This window comes from Schistocerca nitens, chromosome 1 (genome assembly GCF_023898315.1).
Source record: "Schistocerca nitens isolate TAMUIC-IGC-003100 chromosome 1, iqSchNite1.1, whole genome shotgun sequence".
In the NCBI taxonomy this organism is placed as follows: domain Eukaryota; kingdom Metazoa; phylum Arthropoda; class Insecta; order Orthoptera; family Acrididae; genus Schistocerca; species Schistocerca nitens.
In genome coordinates, this window is record NC_064614.1 from 1,112,157,632 (window position 1) to 1,112,181,027 (window position 23,396).

At 41.9% G+C, this 23,396-nt stretch overlaps 1 protein-coding gene across 4 annotated transcripts in view; it reads left to right on the plus strand.

Moving 5' to 3' along the window:
- LOC126199034 (double-stranded RNA-specific editase 1-like) overlaps nucleotides 1–23,396 on the plus strand; it is a 169,391-nt gene that overhangs the window by 137,209 nt on the left and 8,786 nt on the right. For all 4 annotated transcript variants that reach the window (XM_049935738.1, XM_049935762.1, XM_049935746.1 and 1 more), the window contains 5 exons: nucleotides 17,926–18,188; nucleotides 18,331–18,439; nucleotides 21,192–21,351; nucleotides 22,672–22,823; nucleotides 22,898–23,040. In XM_049935738.1, coding sequence (XP_049791695.1) covers nucleotides 17,926–18,188; nucleotides 18,331–18,439; nucleotides 21,192–21,351; nucleotides 22,672–22,823; nucleotides 22,898–23,040 — 827 coding nt within the window. The remainder of the gene's footprint in view (nucleotides 1–17,925; nucleotides 18,189–18,330; nucleotides 18,440–21,191; nucleotides 21,352–22,671; nucleotides 22,824–22,897; nucleotides 23,041–23,396) is intronic.

Genomic DNA, 23,396 nt, shown 5'->3' on the forward strand with positions numbered 1-23,396 from the left:
TGCCACTGTTTTACTGTGATTTAAATAAGAGTGCACGAAGGTGCCCTGTGGCTGCTTTGCAGAGTTTAAAAGGTTAATACAATATTTAATTTTCAACTTGCTGTCACTTATTCGTATAATGTTCATTGTCTTAATATTCATTTATTTATTTGCAATTTTTTCTCATCGTTTGTTTTGTTTCCTGTGCATATGATACTATTTACAGGTACCATTTCAGTAACTTTACTATCAAATTGGTTTCCTTGTTTGTTTATTTTATGTGTAATCAGTGCTCATTAAATGTAAATTGCACGTAGTGAAATGTTTGTATTTGGTAAATTTTCTGTTGTCACATCAGTGTACATGTTGTAACATATCTAAGAGAGAAATTCTTTGGTACTGTTATATTTCTCATATTGCCGTCTTTGTACACAGCCTTCCATGTGGCAAAAACCTGTGCATGTGTGCGCTACACCATGTGGATATACAGAGGCCCAAAGAAAATGTATTTACTTTTTAATGGCTCATAACTTGAAAATTAACTGACAGAAATGTCTCATTTTCGGTGAAAGTTTAGCTTAAATTGAAGTCATTGTAGCTGTTCAAACCTGTCACTGTTTGTCATATTAGGCTGTGAGAAAATTAATGAGAGTGACAACAGTGAGCGATCTGGCAATCCTGTGTTCTAATTCTGTAGACCGGTGCATTCATCCCATCCAAATCCTCAATCTGAGTTTCAGTTCCGTACAGCCATTTCATGATTTTTGGGCTGGCATCATTGAAGTTTTATTTTTGTTGTGTACTATGGAAGTGGAACAGCGGAACTTAGAGCAATGTTATGCAATCAAGTTTCATGTTAAACGGGGGAAATTCACTAGTGTGACCTTTGAAAAGTTGAAACAGGCCTTTGGGGAACATTCCTTATCAAGAGTACAAGTTTTTCACTGCCACAAATCAATTTTGGAAGGCTGAGAACACATTGAAAATGAACTTCTCTCGGGGATACCTTCAACTTTGGAAACCAACCAAAACACTGAACTTACATGTGCTCGTGTGAGAAGCAACTGACATTTGCTGTGGAACACATGACTAATGATAGTAAAAGGAAATGTAGAGGGTGGGGCGGATTTTTTCCAGCGAAGCCTGTGCACAGATGCTCAGTATGCATTCATCATTTCATATGGTGTGGATTTTGACAAACGTTGTAATGGAACCAGGGAACCGATTAGCTGGCGTTTTATGTTGTACGGCTAGAAGTCTGCAAGATATCACTTGAGTGCTTACGATTGTGGACAAGTTGTTGGATGGCACAAAGCCAGTCAGTGTCGGTACATGGCCAGAGTAATGCGTGTGTCCAAAAGTATCATCTTGTGAATAAAAAAGACCACTAAAGGTGGTGGTTGACAGATCACTACATTATAAGAGAAGTGCTACATAGCCCTAGTGGTGAAAAGGAACACATATCTCACTCCTACATAGATTGTTGCAGACCTTGCAACCACTACCAATACAGGTATCTCTGACAGAACCTTTACACAGCAGTTCAGTCGGATTGCTTTGTATGTTCGGAAGCCTGTTACATATAAATGCATTCCACTTCAACCACACCTTCCTCGAGACAGCGATCATCGGTTTAAGAAGTATGCTGGTTGGGATCAGCAACAATGGTCCAAAGTGATATTCTCCATTAAATCCCACTTCACTGTTGCAAGTGATTTTGGCCAACAGTTAGTGTGGAGAGAGAGTGGAACATGTTATACATCACAGAATGTTCATGAATGGCATCAGTATGGCCTACGTGCTTCGGTGTGGGCAGGCATTGTGCACAGTGGCCGAACATCTTTGCATATCTTTGTGCGAGGTATCATTACAGCATAATGGTATTGCAGGGAGATTACCATATCCATCTGCAGGGGTGCGGTGGGTCCCGACTCTCTCCCTATGGATGACAGTGCCCGACCACACAGGATCTCTGATGTGTCAGACACTGGAAAGGGAAGGTACTGGACGCGTGGATTGGTTTACATACTTCCCAGAACTAAACCCTATAGAGCATGCCGGGGATGCTCTTGGCAGACGTGTTTCTCAATGAACACATACTCCCCGAAGCATGCAAATACTGAAAACTACCTTGAGACAGGTGTGGAACAATATCCCCGAAGGACTCCTCAACAGTTAGGTAGCCAGGGTGGAATGACAGATGCAAAATATGCATTACTGCCTGAGGGAGGCAACCACATTCCGTTATGAGAGGCTGATTTCGACCTTCATGTTTGGAGTCTGACCGGTGCCACCATGAATATTATTTATGTCTGTTATCCTGTGGTGAAATCTGTATCATTTTTAGTTATAAATATAGCATTCCACCTCTATTACTTATGTACTATGTGTCATGTCATCCATCATTGTGTGCGATTATTCCTGTCCAGCAATGTGTCTTTTCCTTAGTAATTGTCAAACAGTGTAGAAAAAAACTATAATTCCTTTCATCAAATGTCAGCATTGCACCAGCAATGTTTAATCACATAATGGAGGGGGAAACAAAACAATGCTTATGTGGAGACTGCCAGAACTATTAAAAATGAGACATTTCCGTCAGTTAAATTGGATGGTGTGCAGAATTAAACAGCATATACATATACAGGCAGCGCAGTGGTTAGCACACTGGACTCATATTCAGGAGTACGACAGTTCAAACCCCTGTCCAGCCACCCTGATTTAAGTTTTCTATGATTTCCACAGGTAGTGTCAGGCTTTGAAAGGGCATGGCCGATTTCCTTCCCCGTCCTTCCCTTATCTGTGATTCTGCTCCATCTCTCAATACCATGTCGTCGACAGGTTGTTAAACACTAGTCTCCTCCTCCTCCACATTTTTCGGCCACTCTGTGATAAAAAGAGTGCTATTTATACTCGTCACTAATTTATAAATACAAGCAGTACACATTTGCTACATAATGATTTTCATCGTAAACAACCTAAAATTAAATAGTTCTACCTTAAAGATTTGTTCACGTTCTGTTCAATTGCTATTAAGTACAGTTAAATAGATCAATTGTCTCATAATTTTTTGCTGTAGGACACCACTGCCCCAGGGAACTTTCACTACAAGGAGGATAAACAGCAAAAAACTGATGTGAACATCAACAAATTTGTGTTTAAATGTGAACAGCTATCTGAAGATGAACCTGTCGATTCAAAACCAGTATCGGCACTTTTGCGTAAATAAATAGCGTTATTAACAGTGGCTGCTTGCTGTTTTCCTCATTGCAAGGATAAACCTTAATGGAACATTTAAAGCTTTTTTTTAATTTCTTTTTATTTTATTTATTTTTTATTTTTATTTTTTTATGTGAATTCGTATGTAGTCTATTGTTGCTTTATAACTGTTTCATACAGAAATATTTTCACATACACACCACCACATTTACCTTTGACAAATAAGCAGTAAAACAAGCAATGCAGTATACTTCGCTGCACACAGTAGGATGTTCAGTTTTGGCATAGAGGCAAATGCCACATTGAGTGACATTTTGTACTACCTTTGGTATTACTTCACAAGTATTCAACAGCTTGGAATCTGTTGGCTATGTGGGCCCCTAATGATGGTGAAAGTTTGTGTTTAAAGTAATTTTCCTGTAAGTATACATTTGCAATTCTGTATTGAAAAGATATCTTCTGTATTTGAACTAAAGTACAAGACCTTTGTGTACACCCAGTCACAATTGTACCAATGTGTCCCTTTAAGACACCTGCATGTATCAGCTGAAGCCGTACAATGAACACCATACGTGATGAATCCAAATTGTCTTGTGATCAGTATTACACACATACATTTTCATCCATGGAGTGGAGTAGAGACTTGGACTCATTTGATCAACATAGTTTTTATATATATATATATATATATATATATATATATATATATATATATATATATATATATATGTGTGTGCGCGAGTGTATACCCATCCTTTTTTCCCCCTAAGGTAAGTCTTTCCGCTCCCGGGATTGGAATGACTCCTTACCCTCTCCCTTAAAACCCACATCCTTTCGTCTTTCCCTCTCCTTCCCTCTTTCCTGATGAGGCAACAGTTTGTTGCGAAAGCTTGAATTTTGTGTGTATGTTTGTGTTTGTTTGTGTGTCTATCGACGTGCCAGCGCTTTCGTTTGGTAAGTCACATCATCTTTGTTTTTAGATATATTTTTCCCACGTGGAATGTTTCCCTCTATTTATATATATATATATATATATATATATATATATATATATATATATAAAACAAAGATGATGTGACTTACCGAACGAAAGCGCTGGCAGGTCGATAGACACACAAACACACACACAAAATTCAAGCCTTCGCAACAAACTGTTGCCTCATCAGGAAAGAGGGAAGGAGAGGGAAAGACGAAAGAATGTGGGTTTTAAGGGAGAGGGTAAGGAGTCATTCCAATCCCGGGAGCGGAAAGACTTACCTTAGGGGGAAAAAAGGACGGGTACACACTCGCACACACACCAGTGTGGCTCGCACCTGGCGCACTGCCAGAGCTGCTGGTCATCTGGTGCACTTGCACCATGCTGCTGGAGAAACACCTTATGCCAATCTCAAGTCCACAAGGCTGCTGCCACTGCTATTCACTGAGGCCACTTGCCAGGCCAACAACCATGTGCCACCATAGCCAAATTCGCCACCTTGTGCTTTGCTGAAGCACATTCTGGGGACAACACACATCAAAGTGATGCTGCCCTTGTCCACTGTATGAGTCTCTTGCTAAATAAAGGCTGATATTGATACTGGTGCGCATCTAATTCCATGACCACCGGGAAACTGGTAGACGTACTCGAAGAGCACACTAACCTGAGATGGTCATTCTGACAAATAATCATGACATTAGCTAACTGAGCTTTTCTGGTATGGTAATAATATAGTGTAGGCACACATCATTTAAGTACTGTAAGCAAGCTCTCCATCTCAAGAACACATGACATGCAACCAATGATTCAATGTCAGAAAGAGCAAAATATTTGACAGACTAGTCAGCACAAAGTTTTCTGTGTATAAAATTCCATGTAAATCTGGTATTATCATATTACAGAAGATTGCATTCAGAAAAGAATAAAATGGAATGAGCTGAATTGGATACCATTATGAAAATGGCAGCTTCACAATGTTTCAATAATAGTGACATCACGTGCTTCTTAATTACTCTGTAAAATATCACTTCTCTGGAAATTCCATATCATTTAAAATGTCACACAGTACCACTTAGAGATAAAATTATATGAAGTCGACACAATGTATTACTGTGGATGCAGTAATAATCTACACCAAATTGCATTGTCTGCACTTTCCTTTTTACCTTCCTGGAAATTCCTAGTAATCATGGGTGAGTCACTGACACCAGCAGTGGAAGAAACTTGCCTGCTGTGATAACAGTGCCAAAGTTGGTTGAAAACCATAAAAAACTATGTTCAATAATGGGAAGTTCAAGTTGGAATATCATTTCTCAGAGATAGTGATCACATGTGCATTTAGAAAGAAAAACACCCACACATTCATTCACACAAACAAGCACACCTGACACACACACACACACACACACACACACACACACGACAGCTATCTCTAGCTTCTCCCAGAGATAGAGTCATGTATGAGTGAGGTGTGCTTGCTTGTGCAAATGTGTGTGTAAGTCAAGTTCGGCTGAAATCTCAATGTTTAACAGTCTTTTCATTGTGCCTGTCTCCAACTCCACACGTCATCTTTACTGCGAGTAGCAACCTATATATATATATATATATATATATATATACTCCTGGAAATTGAAATAAGAACACCGTGAATTCATTGTCCCAGGAAGGGGAAACTTTATTGACACATTCCTGGGGTCAGATACATCACATGATCACACTGACAGAACCACAGGCACATAGACACAGGCACATAGACACAGGCAACAGAGCATGCACAATGTCGGCACTAGTACAGTGTATATCCACCTTTCGCAGCAATGCAGGCTGCTATTCTCCCATGGAGACGATCGTAGAGATGCTGGATGTAGTCCTGTGGAACGGCTTGCCATGCCATTTCCACCTGGCGCCTCAGTTGGACCAGCGTTCGTGCTGGACGTGCAGACCGCGTGAGACGACGCTTCATCCAGTCCCAAACATGCTCAATGGGGGACAGATCCGGAGATCTTGCTGGCCAGGGTAGTTGACTTACACCTTCTAGAGCACGTTGGGTGGCACGGGATACATGCGGACGTGCATTGTCCTGTTGGAACAGCAAGTTCCCTTGCCGGTCTAGGAATGGTAGAACGATGGGTTCGATGACGGTTTGGATGTACCGTGCACTATTCAGTGTCCCCTCGACGATCACCAGTGGTGTACGGCCAGTGTAGGAGATGGCTCCCCACACCATGATGCCGGGTGTTGGCCCTGTGTGCCTCGGTCGTATGCAGTCCTGATTGTGGCGCTCACCTGCACGGCGCCAAACACGCATACGACCATCATTGGCACCAAGGCAGAAGCGACTCTCATCGCTGAAGACGACACGTCTCCATTCGTCCCTCCATTCACGCCTGTCGCGACACCACTGGAGGCGGGCTGCACGATGTTGGGGCGTGAGCGGAAGACGGCCTAACGGTGTGCGGGACCGTAGCCCAGCTTCATGGAGACGGTTGCGAATGGTCCTCGCCGATACCCCAGGAGCAACAGTGTCCCTAATTTGCTGGGAAGTGGCGGTGCGGTCCCCTACGGCACTGCGTAGGATCCTACGGTCTTGGCGTGCATCCGTGCGTCGCTGCGGTCCGGTCCCAGGTCGACGGGCACGTGCACCTTCCGCCGACCACTGGCGACAACATCGATGTACTGTGGAGACCTCACGCCCCACGTGTTGAGCAATTCGGCGGTACGTCCACCCAGCCTCCCGCATGCCCACTATACGCCCTCGCTCAAAGTCCGTCAACTGCACATACGGTTCACGTCCACGCTGTCGCGGCATGCTACCAGTGTTAAAGACTGCGATGGAGCTCCGTATGCCACGGCAAACTGGCTGACACTTACGGTGGCGGTGCACAAATGCTGCGCAGCTAGCGCCATTCGACAGCCAACACCGCGGTTCCTGGTGTGTCCGCTGTGCCGTGCGTGTGATCATTGCTTGTACAGCCCTCTCGCAGTGTCCGGAGCAAGTATGGTGGGTCTGACACACCGGTGTCAATGTGTTCTTTTTTCCATTTCCAGGAGTGTATATATATATGATGTGACTTACCAAACGAAAGCGCTGGCACGTCGATAGACACACAAACAAACACACAAAATTCAAATTCAAGCTTTCGCAACAAACTGTTGCCTCATCAGGACAGAGGGAAGGAGAGGGAAAGACGAAAGGATGTGGGTTTTAAGGGAGAGGGTAAGGAGTCATTCCAATCCCGGGAGTGGAAAGACTTACCTTAGGGGGAAAAAAGGACGGGTATACACTCGCACACACACACATATCCATCCACACATATACAGACACAAGCAGACATATTTAAAGACAAAGAGTTTGGGCAGAGATGTCAGTCGAGGCAGAAGTGCAGAGGCAAAGATGTTGTTGAATGACAGGTGAGGTATGAATGGCAGCAACTTGAAATTAGCGGAGATTGAGGCCTGGTGGATAACGGGAAGAGAGGATATATTGAAGAGCAAGTTCCCATCTCTGGAGTTCGGATAGGTTGGTGTTAGTGGGAAGTATCCAGATAACCCGGACAGTGTAACACTGCGCCAAGATGTGCTGGCCGTGCACCAAGGCATGTTTAGCCACAGGGTGATCCTCATTACCAACAAACACTGTCTGCCTGTGTCCATTCATGCGAATGGACAGTTTGTTGCTGGTCATTCCCACATAGAATGCATCACAGTGTAGGCAGGTCAGTTGGTAGATCACGTGGGTGCTTTCACACGTGGCTCTGCCTTTGATCGTGTACACCTTCCGGGTTACAGGACTGGAGTAGGTGGTGGTGGGAGGGTGCATGGGACAGGTTTTACACCGGGGGCGGTTACAAGGGTAGGAGCCAGAGGGTAGGGAAGGTGGTTTGGGGATTTCATAGAGATGAACTAAGAGGTTACGAAGGTTAGGTGGACGGCGGAAAGACACTCTTGGTGGAGTGGGGAGGATTTCATGAAGGATGGATCTCATTTCAGGGCAGGATTTGAGGAAGTCGTATCCCTGCTGGAGAGCCACATTCAGAATCTGATCCAGTCCCGGAAAGTATCCTGTCACAAGTGGGGCACTTTTGTGGTTCTTCTGTGGGAGGTTCTGGGTTTGAGAGGATGAGGAAGTGGCTCTGGTTATTTGCTTCTGTACCAGGTCGGGAGGGTAGTTGCGGGATGCGAAAGCTGTTGTCAGGTTGTTGGTGTAATGCTTCATGGATTCCGGACTGGAGCAGATTCGTTTGCCACGAAGACCTAGGCTGTAGGGAAGGGACCGTTTGATGTGGAATGGGTGGCAGCTGTCGTAATGGAGGTACTGCTGCTTGTTGGTGGGTTTGGTGTGGACGGACGTGTGAAGCTGGCCATTGGACAGGTGGAGGTCAACATCAAGGAAGGTGGCATGGGATTTGGAGTAGGACCAGGTGAATCTGATGGAACCAAAGGAGTAGAGGTCGGAGAGGAAATTCTGGAGTTCTTCTTCACTGTGAGTCCAGATCATGAAGATGTCATCAATAAATCTGTACCAAACTTCGGGTTGGCGGGCTTGGGTAACCAAGAAGGCTTCCTATAAGCGACCCATGAATAGGTTGGCGTATGAGGGGGCCATCCTGGTACCCATGGCTGTTCCCTTTAATTGTTGGTATGTCTGGCCTTCAACAGTGAAGAAGTTGTGGGTCAGGATGAAGCTGGCTAAGGTAATGAGGAAAGAGGTTTTAGGTAGGCTGGCAGGTGATCGGCGTGAAAGGTAGTGCTCCTTCGCAGCGAGGCCCTGGACGAGCGGGATATTTGTGTATAAGGAAGTGGCATCAATGGTTACAAGGATGGTTTCCGGGGGTAACGGATTGGGTAAGGATTCCAGGCGTTCGAGGAAGTGGTTGGTGTCTTTGATGAAGGATGGGAGACTGCATGTAATGGGTTGAAGGTGTTGACCTACGTAGGCGGAGATACGTTCTGTGGGGGCTTGGTAACCAGCTACAATGGGGCGGCCGGGATGATTGGGTTTGTGAATTTTAGGAAGAAGGTAGGGGTGCGGGGTGTCGGTGAGGTCAGGAGGTTGATGGAGTCAGGTGAAAGGTTTTGTAGGGGGCCTAAGGTTCTGAGGATTCCTTGAAGCTCTGCCTGGACATCAGGAATGGGATTACCTTGGCAAACTTTGTATGTGGTGTTGTCTGAAAGCTGACGCAGTCCCTCAGCCACATACTCCCGATGATAAAGTACCACGGTCGTGGAACCCTTGTCCGCCGGAAGGATTACGATGGACCGGTCAGCCTTCAGATCACGGATAGCCTGGGCTTCAGCAGTGGTGATGTTGGGAGTAGGATTAAGGTTTTTTAAGAAGGATTGAGAGGCAAGGCTGGAAGTCAGAAATTCCTGGAAGGTTTGGAGAGGGTGATTTTGAGGAAGAGGAGGTGGGTCCCGCTGTGACGGAGGACGGAACTGTTTCAGGCAGGGTTCAATTTGGATAGTGTCTTGGGGAGTTGGATCATTAGGAGTAGGATTAGGATCATTTTTCTTCGTGGCAAAGTGATACTTCCAGCAGAGAGTACGAGTGTAGGACAGTAAATCTTTGACGAGGGCTGTTTGGTTGAATCTGGGAGTGGGGCTGAAGTTGAGGCCTTTGGATAGGACAGAGGTTTTGGATTGGGATAGAGGTTTGGAGGAAAGGTTAACTACTGAATTAGGGTGTTGTGGTTCCAGATTGTGTTGATTGGAATTTTGAGGTTTTGGAGGGAGTGGAGCTGGAAGGGGGGGGGGGGGGTTGAGTAGATGGGAGAGACTGGGTTTGTGTGCAATGAGAGGAGGTTGAGGTTTGCTGGAAAGGTTGTGAAGGGTGAGTGAGTTGCCTTTCCGGAGGTGGGAAACCAGGAGATTGGATAGTTTTTTGAGGTGAAGGGTGGCATGCTGTTCTAATTTGCGGTTGGCCTGTATGAGGATGCTCTGAACAGCCGGTGTGGATGTGGGAGAGGAAAGATTGAGGACTTTTATTAAGGATAGGAGTTGACGGGTGTGTTCATTGGCTGAGTTGATGTGTAGGTGAAGGATTAGGTGGGTGAGAGCAATGGATTGTTCAGTTTGGAACTGGTATAGGGACTGATGGAAAGAAGGGTTGCAACCAGAGATGGGAACTTTAAGTGTGAGGCCTTTGGGGGTAATGCCAAATGTCAGACAAGCCTGAGAAAATAAAATATGCGAGCGTAATCTGGCTAGGGTGTAGGCATGTTTGCGGAGGGAATGTAAATAAAACTTATGGGGTCGTTGTGGGGGTGTTGTGAGGGTGACATGGTATTAGAAGGTGGAAAGTGTAACATGTAATTAAAGGGAACAGCCATGGGTACCAGGATGGCCCCCTCATACGCCAACCTATTCATGGGTCGCTTAGAGGAAGCCTTCTTGGATACCCAAGCCTGCCAACCCGAAGTTTGGTACAGATTTATTGATGACATCTTCATGATCTGGACTCACAGTGAAGAAGAACTCCAGAATTTCCTCTCCGACCTCTACTCCTTTGGTTCCATCAGATTCACCTGGTCCTACTCCAAATCCCATGCCACCTTCCTTGATGTTGACCTCCACCTGTCCAATGGCCAGCTTCACACGTCCGTCCACATCAAACCCACCAACAAGCAGCAGTACCTCCATTACGACAGCTGCCAACTATTCCACATCAAACGGTCCCTTCCCTACAGCCTAGGTCTTCGTGGCAAACGAATCTGCTCCAGTCCGGAATCCCTGAAGCATTACACCAACAACCTGACAACAGCTTTCGCATCCCGCAACTACCCTCCCGACCTGGTACAGAAGCAAATAACCAGAGCCACTTCCTCATCCTCTCAAACCCAGAACCTCCCACAGAAGAACCACAAAAGTGCCCCACTTGTGACAGGATACTTTCCGGGACTGGATCAGATTCTGAATGTGGCTCTCCAGCAGGGATACGACTTCCTCAAATCCTGCCCTGAAATGAGATCCATCCTTCATGAAATCCTCCCCACTCCACCAAGAGTGTCTTTCCGCCGTCCACCTAACCTTCGTAACCTCTTAGTTCATCTCTATGAAATCCCCAAACCACCTTCCCTACCCTCTGGCTCCTACCCTTGTAACCGCCCCCGGTGTAAAACCTGTCCCATGCACCCTCCCACCACCACCTACTCCAGTCCTGTAACCCGGAAGGTGTACACGATCAAAGGCAGAGCCACGTGTGAAAGCACCCACGTGATCTACCAACTGACCTACCTACACTGTGATGCATTCTATGTGGGAATGACCAGCAACAAACTGTCCATTCGCATGAATGGACACAGGCAGACAGTGTTTGTTGGTAATGAGGATCACCCTGTGGCTAAACATGCCTTGGTGCACGGCCAGCACATCTTGGCGCAGTGTTACACTGTCCGGGTTATCTGGATACTTCCCACTAACACCAACCTATCCGAACTCCAGAGATGGGAACTTGCTCTTCAATATATCCTCTCTTCCCGTTATCCACCAGGCCTCAATCTCCGCTAATTTCAAGTTGCTGCCATTCATACCTCACCTGTCATTCAACAACATCTTTGCCTCTGCACTTCTGCCTCGACTGACATCTCTGCCCAAACTCTTTGTCTTTAAATATGTCTGCTTGTGTCTGTATATGTGTGGATGGATATGTGTGTGTGTGCGAGTGTATACCCGTCCTTTTTTCCCCCTAAGGTAAGTCTTTCCACTCCCGGGATTGGAATGACTCCTTACCCTCTCCCTTAAAACCCACATCCTTTCGTCTTTCCCTCTCCTTCCCTCTGTCCTGATGAGGCAACAGTTTGTTGCGAAAGCTTGAATTTGAATTTTGTGTGTTTGTTTGTGTGTCTATCGACGTGCCAGCGCTTTCGTTTGGTAAGTCACATCATCTTATATATATAGGTTGCTACTCGCAGTAAAGATGACGTGTGGAGTTGGAGACAGGCACAATGAAAAGACTGTTAAACATTGAGATTTCAGCCGAACTTGACTTACACACACATTTGCACAAGCAAGCACACCTCACTCATACATGACTCTATCTCTGGGAGAAGCTAGAGATAGCTGTCGTGTGTGTGTGTGTGTGTGTGTGTGTGTGTGTGTGTGTGTGTGTGTGTCAGGTGTGCTTGTTTGTGTGAATGAATGTGTGGGTGTTTTTCTTTCTAAATGCACATGTGATCACTATCTCTGAGAAATGATATTCCAACTTGAACTTACCATTATTGAACATAGTTTTTTATGGTTTTCAACCAACTTTGGCACTGTTATCACAGCAGGCAAGTTTCTTCCACTGCTGGTGTCAGTGACTCACCCATGATTACTAGGAATTTCCAGGAAGGTAAAAAGGAAAGTGCAGACAATGCAATTTGGTGTAGATTATTACTGCATCCACAGTAATACATTGTGTCGACTTCATATAATTCTATCTCTAAGTGGTACTGTGTGACATTTTAAATGATATGGAATTTCCAGAGAAGTGATATTTTACAGAGTAATTAAGAAGCACGTGATGTCACTATTATTGAAACATTGTGAAGCTGCCATTTTCATAATGGTATCCAATTCAGCTCATTCCATTTTATTCTTTTCTGAATGCAATCTTCTGTAATATGATAATACCAGATTTACATGGAATTTTATACACAGAAAACTTTGTGCTGACTAGTCTGTCAAATATTTTGCTCTTTCTGACATTGAATCATTGGTTGCATGTCATGTGTTCTTGAGATGGAGAGCTTGCTTACAGTACTTAAATGATGTGTGCCTACACTATATTATTACCATACCAGAAAAGCTCAGTTAGCTAATGTCATGATTATTTGTCAGAATGACCATCTCAGGTTAGTGTGCTCTTCGAGTACGTCTACCAGTTTCCCGGTGGTCATGGAATTAGATGCGCACCAGTATCAATATCAGCCTTTATTTAGCAAGAGACTCATACAGTGGACAAGGGCAGCATCACTTTGATGTGTGTTGTCCCCAGAATGTGCTTCAGCAAAGCACAAGGTGGCGAATTTGGCTATGGTGGCACATGGTTGTTGGCCTGGCAAGTGGCCTCAGTGAATAGCAGTGGCAGCAGCCTTGTGGACTTGAGATTGGCATAAGGTGTTTCTCCAGCAGCATGGTGCAAGTGCACCAGATGACCAGCAGCTCTGGCAGTGCCCCAGGTGTGAGCCACACTGGAGTGTAGGCTTCAAACCTAAGACCCCTTGGGACACACAGGTGCTGGTTCAGGACACCCAGGAGGTGACCCCCATTTGATGGATGCTGCTTGGGCCCTGATAGCATCAGGTCTAGCAGTGGCCCAAAGACCAACAGCTAGCAGATGATGCATGTAAACGTTGATTGATACTGGTTGGTGCACATGGGATGGTCAGCTGGTATGGATTACATCTTGACATAAGCATCTGTTGAAGAAAGCTACTTTCAGTAATTTGGCCTCACTTTATTATGACAAGGAGCTGCTTTTGTTCACATTGTCAACCGAGGTAGTTGTGGGCCCCAGTGTGGGATAATCCAGGCCACAACTGTGGAGGCCTGGTCCTTGCGCAGTGCCGTACCAATGATGTTCTATTCCTAGCAGCATGATTCCATGTGCAGAAAGCTGGCCTGCCTCACCATGGGCTGTGAAGTCTGACGAGGGGATGTTAGCACAACAGTATGTACCCCTTTAAAATGTTCTGAAGAATGGCTTGTTGATAAATCAACTGTCTCTTAATAAATTTTTGAGTTTAACTTTCAAGTCAGAAGGCTTAAATTTATCCTTAGGACGTCAAGACCCCTAGTCACAAAAAAAGACTAATTTTGTGCATTAAGTAATAAGGTATGACATAGTGAAGCAATAGAAATGTAGGCTTGTCACTGGTAGCTCATTTCAGGATAGTGAAAGTGTTCAGTTACAAGATTTCCCTGAGATTTGCAGGTTTTCTTTTAATGACATTCCAAATTTTCCTGAGCTAATTATTGTTATAGTTTTCAATAGCACATGTTTTTTGCAAGTTACCACATAAACTACTACTGGTTAATCAAAATTCACCTAGGGTTTACAATTTTATCAAAAGTTCCATAAGTTATAAGGTCTTGTTGCTCTTGCAAATTCTTTGTCATCCATCACAATTTATGTCATTGTTTGATAACCTATAATCCTCAAGAAATTTAAACAAGCATGTAGAGACAATCCAATTTTTCGGAAAATGGACATGAAGCTTGAGGGGCCTGCAGCCCACAATGAAGATAATGCAAGCTGATAAGTAAGATGGAGGTAGTATGAGTGAACAGTAAAAGCTACAATAATTCAGTCCTTCTCTTCACCTTTCCTGATGTAATGTTACGACAATTCTTTTGAAAGTATAATGTCAAACTGATTGTAACAAATGACTTAGAAAATTTCTGTCTGCACAGTGTCTCAGAATTCCATGATTCTTTTAGACTACTTCAAGATTTCCGTGACTTTAAAGGTAAAATCAATTTCCGTTACCATTCCCATATTCCATACAAGTTGCCTCCCTGTTATTTGAATTTAAGTATCATAAATTTTGTTTATATTGCAATCTATTACTTCATCTGAAAGAATCATTAACTTGCCTGTTTTGATGGTAACTTGTCTTGACATGCAAATCATGTCACTTCAGGGAGGTTTGCATTGCAGCAGTTGTTGGCTATGCTGTATTTGTAATTTGAAACAAACTAGGATATAATTTAGTTTTGCAGTTATGATAATTAAAATTACTAACCTGCAACAAGATTAATTTCCAAATTACTTTGTTAAAATTAACTGAATTTGATGCTGAATTCTGGTGCCTTGATAAATTGAATGACAAAATGTATATTAGTGAACTTCATCACTGCAAAATTTTGTGTGCAGTGACAGTTTCAAATAAGTTAAGAAAACAAAATAATTGAAATGTATACATGTTATGTTACTACAAAGAATGATTTCTCTGTGGACCTGCTGGAAGTTGAAATAAAAGCTGGGCTCTGCTTCTTTTAAATTTTTATCATTGATTGCTATACATAAATCTTTAAAGGTGATTTATTTGTAATGCTGATTATCACTGTGATACTGTAGCTGTCTGATATGGACGATAAACTTTCGCTGTGGGGAAAACCCAATAATATCAAGCTTCTTCAATTCTTAATTCCTTTCTTTCACTAAAATTATTGTCGCATTAAGTTTAGCATACCAGGAACAGTTTACAAATCCTAGCGATATGTTAACTTGTAAAGTGAATTGAAGACCTTCCCATGATGTCATCACCATCATGTTTAAGCCCTGAAGCAGGGGGAACATAGTAATAATAGCGTGCACTCCAGTATTCTTACAAATGCTACAGTCTTACACTATACATCCATACACCAATGCCCTACATAGCAGAAAAGTTAGTTGCAGTACCAAGTAATGCCATCAGGCCATCCCCTGGCATGCATTCGCATTTTTTATACTCTTTTTCCCAAATAGTTGTGTCATAGTTAATATTTCTTTATACTGTTCACATTATTGCAGAAATTTCCACCTACTAATACATTAATTCATATCATCAAAAGGCTATTTATTGTTAGCACTTTTGCTTCTTCATATTTGGTGTTGTTGTTGTGGTCTTCAGTCCGAAGACTGGTTTGATGCCACTCTCTATGCTGTCTATACTGTGCGAGCCTCTTCATCTCCAAATAACTAGTGCATTCTGCTTACTGTATTCATCTCTTGGTCTCCCCCTACAATTTTTGTCCCCCCCCCCCCCCCCCCCACACACACACATACACACACTCCCCCCTCCCCTCCAGTATGAAATTGGTGATCCCTTGATGTCTCAGAAAGTGTCCTATCAACCGATCCCTTCATTTGGTCAAGTTGTGCCACAAATTTTTTGTCTCCCCAGTTCTGTTTAGTACCACCTCATTAGTTAGCGTGATCTACCCACCTAGTCATCAACATTCTTCTGTAGCACCACATTTCGAAAGCTTCTATTTTATTTTTGTCTGAATTGCTTATCATCTGTATTTCATTTCCATATCTGGCTATTATTTGTTTTAGAATCTTGAATCCCACTCCAACCAGCAATGTGTCCTACCTGCTGTAATTTACACATAATTGACTTACATAACTTTTAAATTTTGCTTGCATGCTCATTAACACTTTTTGTCAGCTCTGTCATTCTTATTTGCCAGGCGAGACATAAAAATTTGGACCATGTGTATGAGCTGACAGTGCACACAGTTGTACTTGTAGAATAATACCAGCAATAGTTTTAATCAAGAAAACTTAACGAAAGATCTACAGTCTCATTATTATTGAAGTGAAATTTAATAATGTCAACAGCAAGCCACTGCAAGTTCCTGTGAAGGCATTGGCCTCTACCACTTTCCATCTTTGGACTGCGAGGTAACAACATGTACTACTTCAAACTGGTATGTGGCATGACCTAGTCAGATGACATTTTTAGAACCTATTGCAGCTAGGACTGTGTTTTACTTTCTCACAAGGCAACCTCCCCATTGCACCCCCCTCAGATTTAGTTATAAGTTGGCACAGTGGATAGGCCTTGAAAAACTGAACACTGATCGATCGAGAAAACAGGAAGAAGTTGTGTGGAACTATGAAAAAATAAGCAAAATATACAAACTGAGTAGTCCATGTGCAAGATATGCAATATCAAGGAAATTGCGAGCTCAGGAGCGCCGTGGTCCCGTGGTTAGCGTAACGAGCTCCGGAATGAGAGGTCCTTGGTTCAAGTCTTCCCTCGAGTGAAAAATTTAACTTTTTGTTTTCAGCTTATGTGACAAACTCTTATGTTTTCATCACTTTTTTGGGAGTGATTATCACATCCACAAGAAAACCTAAATCGGGCAAGGTAGACGAATCCTTTTACCCATTCGCCAAGTGTACTAGTTAGGTGGGTCGACAACATATTCCTGTCATGTGACGCACATGCTGTCACCAGTGTCGTATAGAATATATCAGACGTGTTTTCCTATGGAGGAATCGGTTGACCTATGACCTTCCGATCATTTCGGTTCCCATTGGAGAGGCACGTCCTTTCGTCAACTAATCGCACGGTTTTGCGGTGCGATCACAAAATACAGACACTAAACTTATTACAGTGAACAGAGACTTCAATGAACGAACGGACAGATCATAACTTTGCGAAAATAAAGAAAGTAAAATTTTCAGTCGAGGGTAGATTTGAACCAAAGACATCTCGTTCCACAGCTGCTCACGCTAACCACGGGACCACGGCGCTCCTGAGCTCACATTTTCCTTAATATTGCCTATCTTAAGCATGAACTACTCAGTATGTATATTTTGTTTATTTTTTCATAGTTCCACAGAACTTCTTCCTGTTGTCTCGATTGATCTGTGTTCAGTTTTTCAAGGCCTATCCACTGTGCCAACTTATAACTAAATCTGAGGGGGGTGCGATGGGGATGTTCCCTTGTCAGTAATAAATTGTAGGTCTTTTATTTGCTTTTCTTGATCAAAACTGTTGCTGATTGAGTCTTAAACAACTCCAGTTGTGTGCAATGTCATCTCATGCACATGGTCCAAATTTTTATGCTTCACTTGGCAGCACCATCAGCTGTGTGGAGCTGTACTACTGCTCTGCCTCCTTGTTTCTCCTATTATGTAAAAAAGAGTCCATTATGAGCAGTAATAAATTATTTTTGATGTATTGAGTTTGTTTCTTTGTGGAATAAGTTTTTAGAGTGAGTTGAAAACTCTCGTGTTAACAAATAATGGTCTTGTCAATTCCCCTTATTTGCAGGTTAGTAATAAACAAATTCACATCTTTAATAGAACGACAACCTAACCACGCTCGACGAAAGGTACTGGCGGGAATTGTGATGACCACAGGACCACAGATGGAAGACGCAAAAGTGATCTGTGTTACAACTGGAACTAAATGTGTAAATGGTGAACATATGAGCGTAAATGGTGCAGCACTTAATGACACACATGCTGAAATTGTGGCACGCCGCTGTCTTTGTGACTTCCTCTTTGCACAACTGGAATTACATGCTGATGAAAGTATGTAGCATCAATCAGTAATCTGAAGTAATTAAGTAAATTTATCTGAATTAATTAAGAGTTAAATGCATCAATATAATCTATTTTACAGTACGTTCTATAAATAAACCTTGTTATTGAAATATGTCCTTTGTAATTCAAGGCACAGCACAGGATTCTATCTTCAGTTTTAATCCAGTGGGGTATTATCAACTGAAGGAAAACATAAAATTTCATTTGTATATTAGCACAGCTCCATGTGGTGATGCAAGGTAGGTAACGAGAAACTGTATATTTCTGAAAACAATTATAATGTAAAGCTGTTAGCTAGTGGCTCTTCTCTTCTCACAATCTTTGTCGTGATAGTTCTGTGACTTAAGTTTGATGCGTGGTCACTAGTAAGGAGAAGTTCAAACACCCACACCTTCTCTCCCCTCCTTTTATTATCCACATTTAATCACAGTACTTATGAAATAGATTCAATTGTCTGATGTTTCTGTCTTCTTCTTCTTCTTCTTCTTCTTCTTCTTCTTCTTCTTCTTCTTCTATTCAGTGACATTCAGTAATATTCAGATCACTTTCAGCTCTGTTACTGTTGTCGTCACTGCAGTTTTTTTTTTTTTTTTTTAGGACTTCTATGTGAATTACATTAAGCTATCTTTTATTTGCAGTTGCAAAATATGAGAAGACGGTTTTGGAACTTCCAGTCCTGTCATAGGAATTGTAAAGTGAATTGTTAAGAGGGAAACCAGAAGATATCACACATAGTGTAATGTTGAGTGAGAGCTGAGTAGAATTTTTTATATACTTCATAAATCTAAAGAAAACCTTGCAATGGCTGTTTTCTGTTATTAAAGGTACAAATTGTGGTCACTGGGATAACAAACTTTGTGTGCCACCACACCACCAGCAAATGGGGAACAGAATTTGTCACAGCATAGAATTAATGTGACAGCTTAGAAGACAAATAAATATAAAATGAGGATACATATATTGTTGTCTTAAGTGCAAGTATTCCCAAAGTGGGGATTTGGTTATGCAGGTATGCCATGCAGAGAACTCAGTACTGCCAGGAATTTTTTCCTGGTTGGAGGACTGGAACAGGGTCCAGTCAGCCTCATTGTGCCAATTGGAAAGCTGCCTGAATGAGAAGTAGCAGCTCTCCAGGGTTTAGAAAGTCAACAAAGGCTGACCACATGGGCCTCCTTAATCTTCAAGTCACATCAAAAATCACCAACTGGTATCTTAGATTTAAAGGATGCATCCACATAAAAAAGAAATAGCTTTTTCTAAAAAGTTCTTTTATTCAGCTTATGATCACGCATGGTGAACGTAATAAAGGAAGTTAAGAAAAAAACATCTTAAATACTGTGCCCACCACTTTATTTTTAACTGTTCCTCCAGTAGGTTGATAATGCCAAGAACTGACTGAATTGAGGAAATATAGCTCCAAATTTCTTAAATTGCTTGGCATATGTGATGGTTTCCCATTCTTCAGCACGGAAATCATCATCTACACCAGCTGTTACTGTACTACATCTATCATTTTCAGAACAGTCCAATGCAGTATGTTGAGTCACTGCATACCAGGCAACAACAAACATCAGCATAGTCCATAAAATGCCAAGTTTCATTACTGCATGTACCTCAAGTAATGAAGTTGACTTCTTTGTAGTGGAAATATTTAATTTTCTTTTATGAGAGTAAATAATGCAAAACTTTAATCCTGGGATTAAATTCTTCTTATGCCCTCTTCGTAAGATATAACCTATGAAGTAACCTCGTAAAAAATTTTCTGCAATTATCCAAACATAATTGTCAGTATTAATATACAACAGTATTGTCAATTTTCTTTACTACTTTTTGTCTCTATTGTATATTTCCTCCAAATAGAGAAAATTTCTGATGTAATTCAATTGTAAAAGATCCCAGTTTCACCAAAATGACATTTTTCTGGACTCTTATTCTTGCATCAGTTGTGGCAAAGTATTTTTCTTTCAGTATTCATAGTTCCACTTTTTTCATTAAATTATGTGTTGTTTTAAACCTAATTTTTTTCAGCTTTGTCTTTAGGCTGGTTTGATCAGTGCTGGATTTACCAGCAGGATGAGTAGGTAGGAGTCTAGGGCGGCAGATTTTAGGGACGGCAAATTGGGGCCAAAATCTGTTTCATGTCTTACAGAAATTAAAAAGATTCATATTTATGTACCTAAATGTTAAGAGGCCCACACAAACAATTAAAGGTCTAATATGTTTCACCACTTAGATAAAGTTTTCTACAATTTGCGTAGTTGCGTATGCTAGCGGCAGGGGAACAAGTGACGTGACCATTTGCTACGTGTGTCAAGCGCATCGACCGTATGAACACAGAGTGCCCGCTGCGGGAACCAAAGCAGGGTCCTGCTGTTGTAGGCATACACCATATGGCATCCTTAAGTCAGAGAGAGAGAGCAATGATGAAAATGGGGAAGTTCTGTCCCAATTTACTTCAAAAACAAAAGACAAGTCACCTTGATTGATGGCGTTTGTGAAGTTACCAGTCCACATACATTCAAAAGCATTTTAAGTGGGGGGGGGTTAATGCTCTTAGATTCCAGGGTTCCGCCATTTCCCTTGGACCTGTCTTGCACATTGCTCTACACTCACCAGGGAAAGAAATGAAATGAAAACTCTGATTTGTGCCTTGAACTGAGATTGAAACAGGTATGCTGAGCTAATTAATGCATGAATCTTAGAAATGGTGCTATAGGCAAATGCTTAAAAACAGGACATTTCACTATAACTCACAGCTCTTTCAAAATAAAGAATAGAAACGTTCAGCAGTGGAGCTTTGGCTACCACTTAACTACAGTATTAGTTGATCATTAAGAATGCAATAATGGAGGAAACATGCATAAAAGGCAGAGGAGATATCTTAGTTGTGAACAATTTATTTTGTGCAATATTTGTAGTTTTGTTATATTTCTGATATTTATATTGTGTTTGTGTTATTAATAATGATATTTCTTCTCTTTTAATCCGAAGGATATTTTCTCCTCATGAAGCAGTGTCTCAAGATGACTCCCTGGATAAACATCCCAACAGAAGAGCTCGTGGTCAGCTTCGGACAAAAATAGAGTCTGGAGAAGGTACTATACCAGTTAAATCAAGTGATGGAATTCAGACCTGGGATGGTGTCTTGCAGGTAATCTGCTTGTTATATACTGTTACATGTCATAAGAAACTAGTCAGAGAGATTCTTGTGAACTTAAAATCTGTGATGGGTAATGTCTCTGCATAATATGTTAAAATTTTATGATAACTTTATAAACACGACGTAAATGGTTTTGGAAGCTCATTGTGTGAGTCAGCTTCTCTTTGAAAGATTGAAACGCTGAAAGTTGTTTGCATCTGAATGCAAAACGAATGGTGTGATGCATGGCTCTGTTACAAAGATTGACATTGGTTGAAGCTGTGCACATTAACATATAATTTTGTACAAAAGTTATTTCACACAAATACACTTTAAAATGCAGTGGGCTCCTTGTAAAGTTTAATGAGACATAGACCAAAATGTAATGTGAGTAATTATGTCAGTAGGAGGAGTAGAAGTAATTTCATAGAGTTGCCACTGAAGAATCTTATTAATGCTTGTGTCAAACAACTTTTCTGTCATCAAAAATGCCCGATAATGAGGCCTGTGCCTCAGATCTATTACACAAAATTTATTTAAGTGGCTATTAAGAAATGTATTTTTTTCATTTAATCAGCAGCATTGGTTGAAAAGCAACCATATTTACTACTAATTAGTTGTGTGTGCAATTCTGGAAGTAGATTTTTCCTCAGTAAAGAATGTATAACAGAGATGTATTTAAGATGAATATTAAACAATTGAAAATCCAGTATGGAATATAGCAATATTATGAAAAGGAAAGTTGCTACTCACCATATAGCTGAGATGCTTAGTCGCAGATAGGCACAACAAAAAGACTGTCACAAATAAAGCTTTCTGCCACTAAGGCCTTTGTCAGCAGCAGCATCAACAACACACACACACACACACACACACACACACACACACACACACAAACCCAACTTGAACTCACGACTGCAGTCTCAGACAACTGAAACCACACTGCTGCACTGCTGTCATGTGTATGAGTTGCATTTGCGTGCATGTTCGTGTGTGTGTGTGTGTGTGTGTGTGTGTGTGTGTGTGTGTGTGTGACGTCTTATTACTGACAAAGGCCTTAATGACCGAAAGCTTTATTTGTGGCAGTCGTTTTGTTGTGCATATCTGCAACTCAGCATCTCCACTATAAGATGAATTTATAGTTTTTCATGTGATATTGTTTTAAAATGCTCCATTGCTAGAGAAACACAGTCCAGCTTTTACAAACCATTTCTATTGAAGGGTTGTTGGAGTGTGTATATTTTTTTTTCCACGTAGATTAACCTTTGTTAAATTTATGACATAAATACTTTCAGAGAGCCTGGCATTAATAAGCATTTTGAATTATTGCAGGGACAGAGGCTTTTAACTATGTCATGTTCTGACAAAATTGCGAGGTGGAATGTTGTTGGTGTGCAGGGGGCTTTGCTATCCCATTTCATTGAACCTGTTTACCTAGAAAGTATTGTACTTGGCAGCCTTTTTCACCCAAGTCACATGTATAGGTAATGTATGATGATATATTTGTGTTACGGCATAAGTTTCTACTTGTTTATTAACTGTTTTCTTCTACGTACAGAGCTATCTGTGGAAGAATCGAAAGTACTATACAAGGGTTGCCACCTCCGTATAGATTAAACAAACCTCTTATGAGTCTTATAACATCACCTGAAGTTCGTCAACCTGGAAAAGCACCAAATTATAGTGTCAACTGGACTGTAGGTATGGATATTTATCATTCTTCTACTTCTACACTGAAGTGATACATCTTACGTTACATCTCTGGTCTAAAATCTCTCTTCGTTATCCATTTTCACAGAATTTAAATTGTGAAAAGACAAATTTTGAAGCAACACTGTCTGCCTGTGTCCATTCATGCGAATGGACAGTTTGTTGCTGGTCATTCCCACATAGAATGCATCACAGTGCAGGCAGGTCAATTGGTAAATCACGTGGGTGCTTTCACACGTGGCTCTGCCTTTGATCGTGTACACCTTCCGGGTTACAGGACTGGAGTAGGTGGTGGTGGGAGGGTGCATGGGACAGGTTTTACACCAGGGGCGGTTACAAGGATAGGA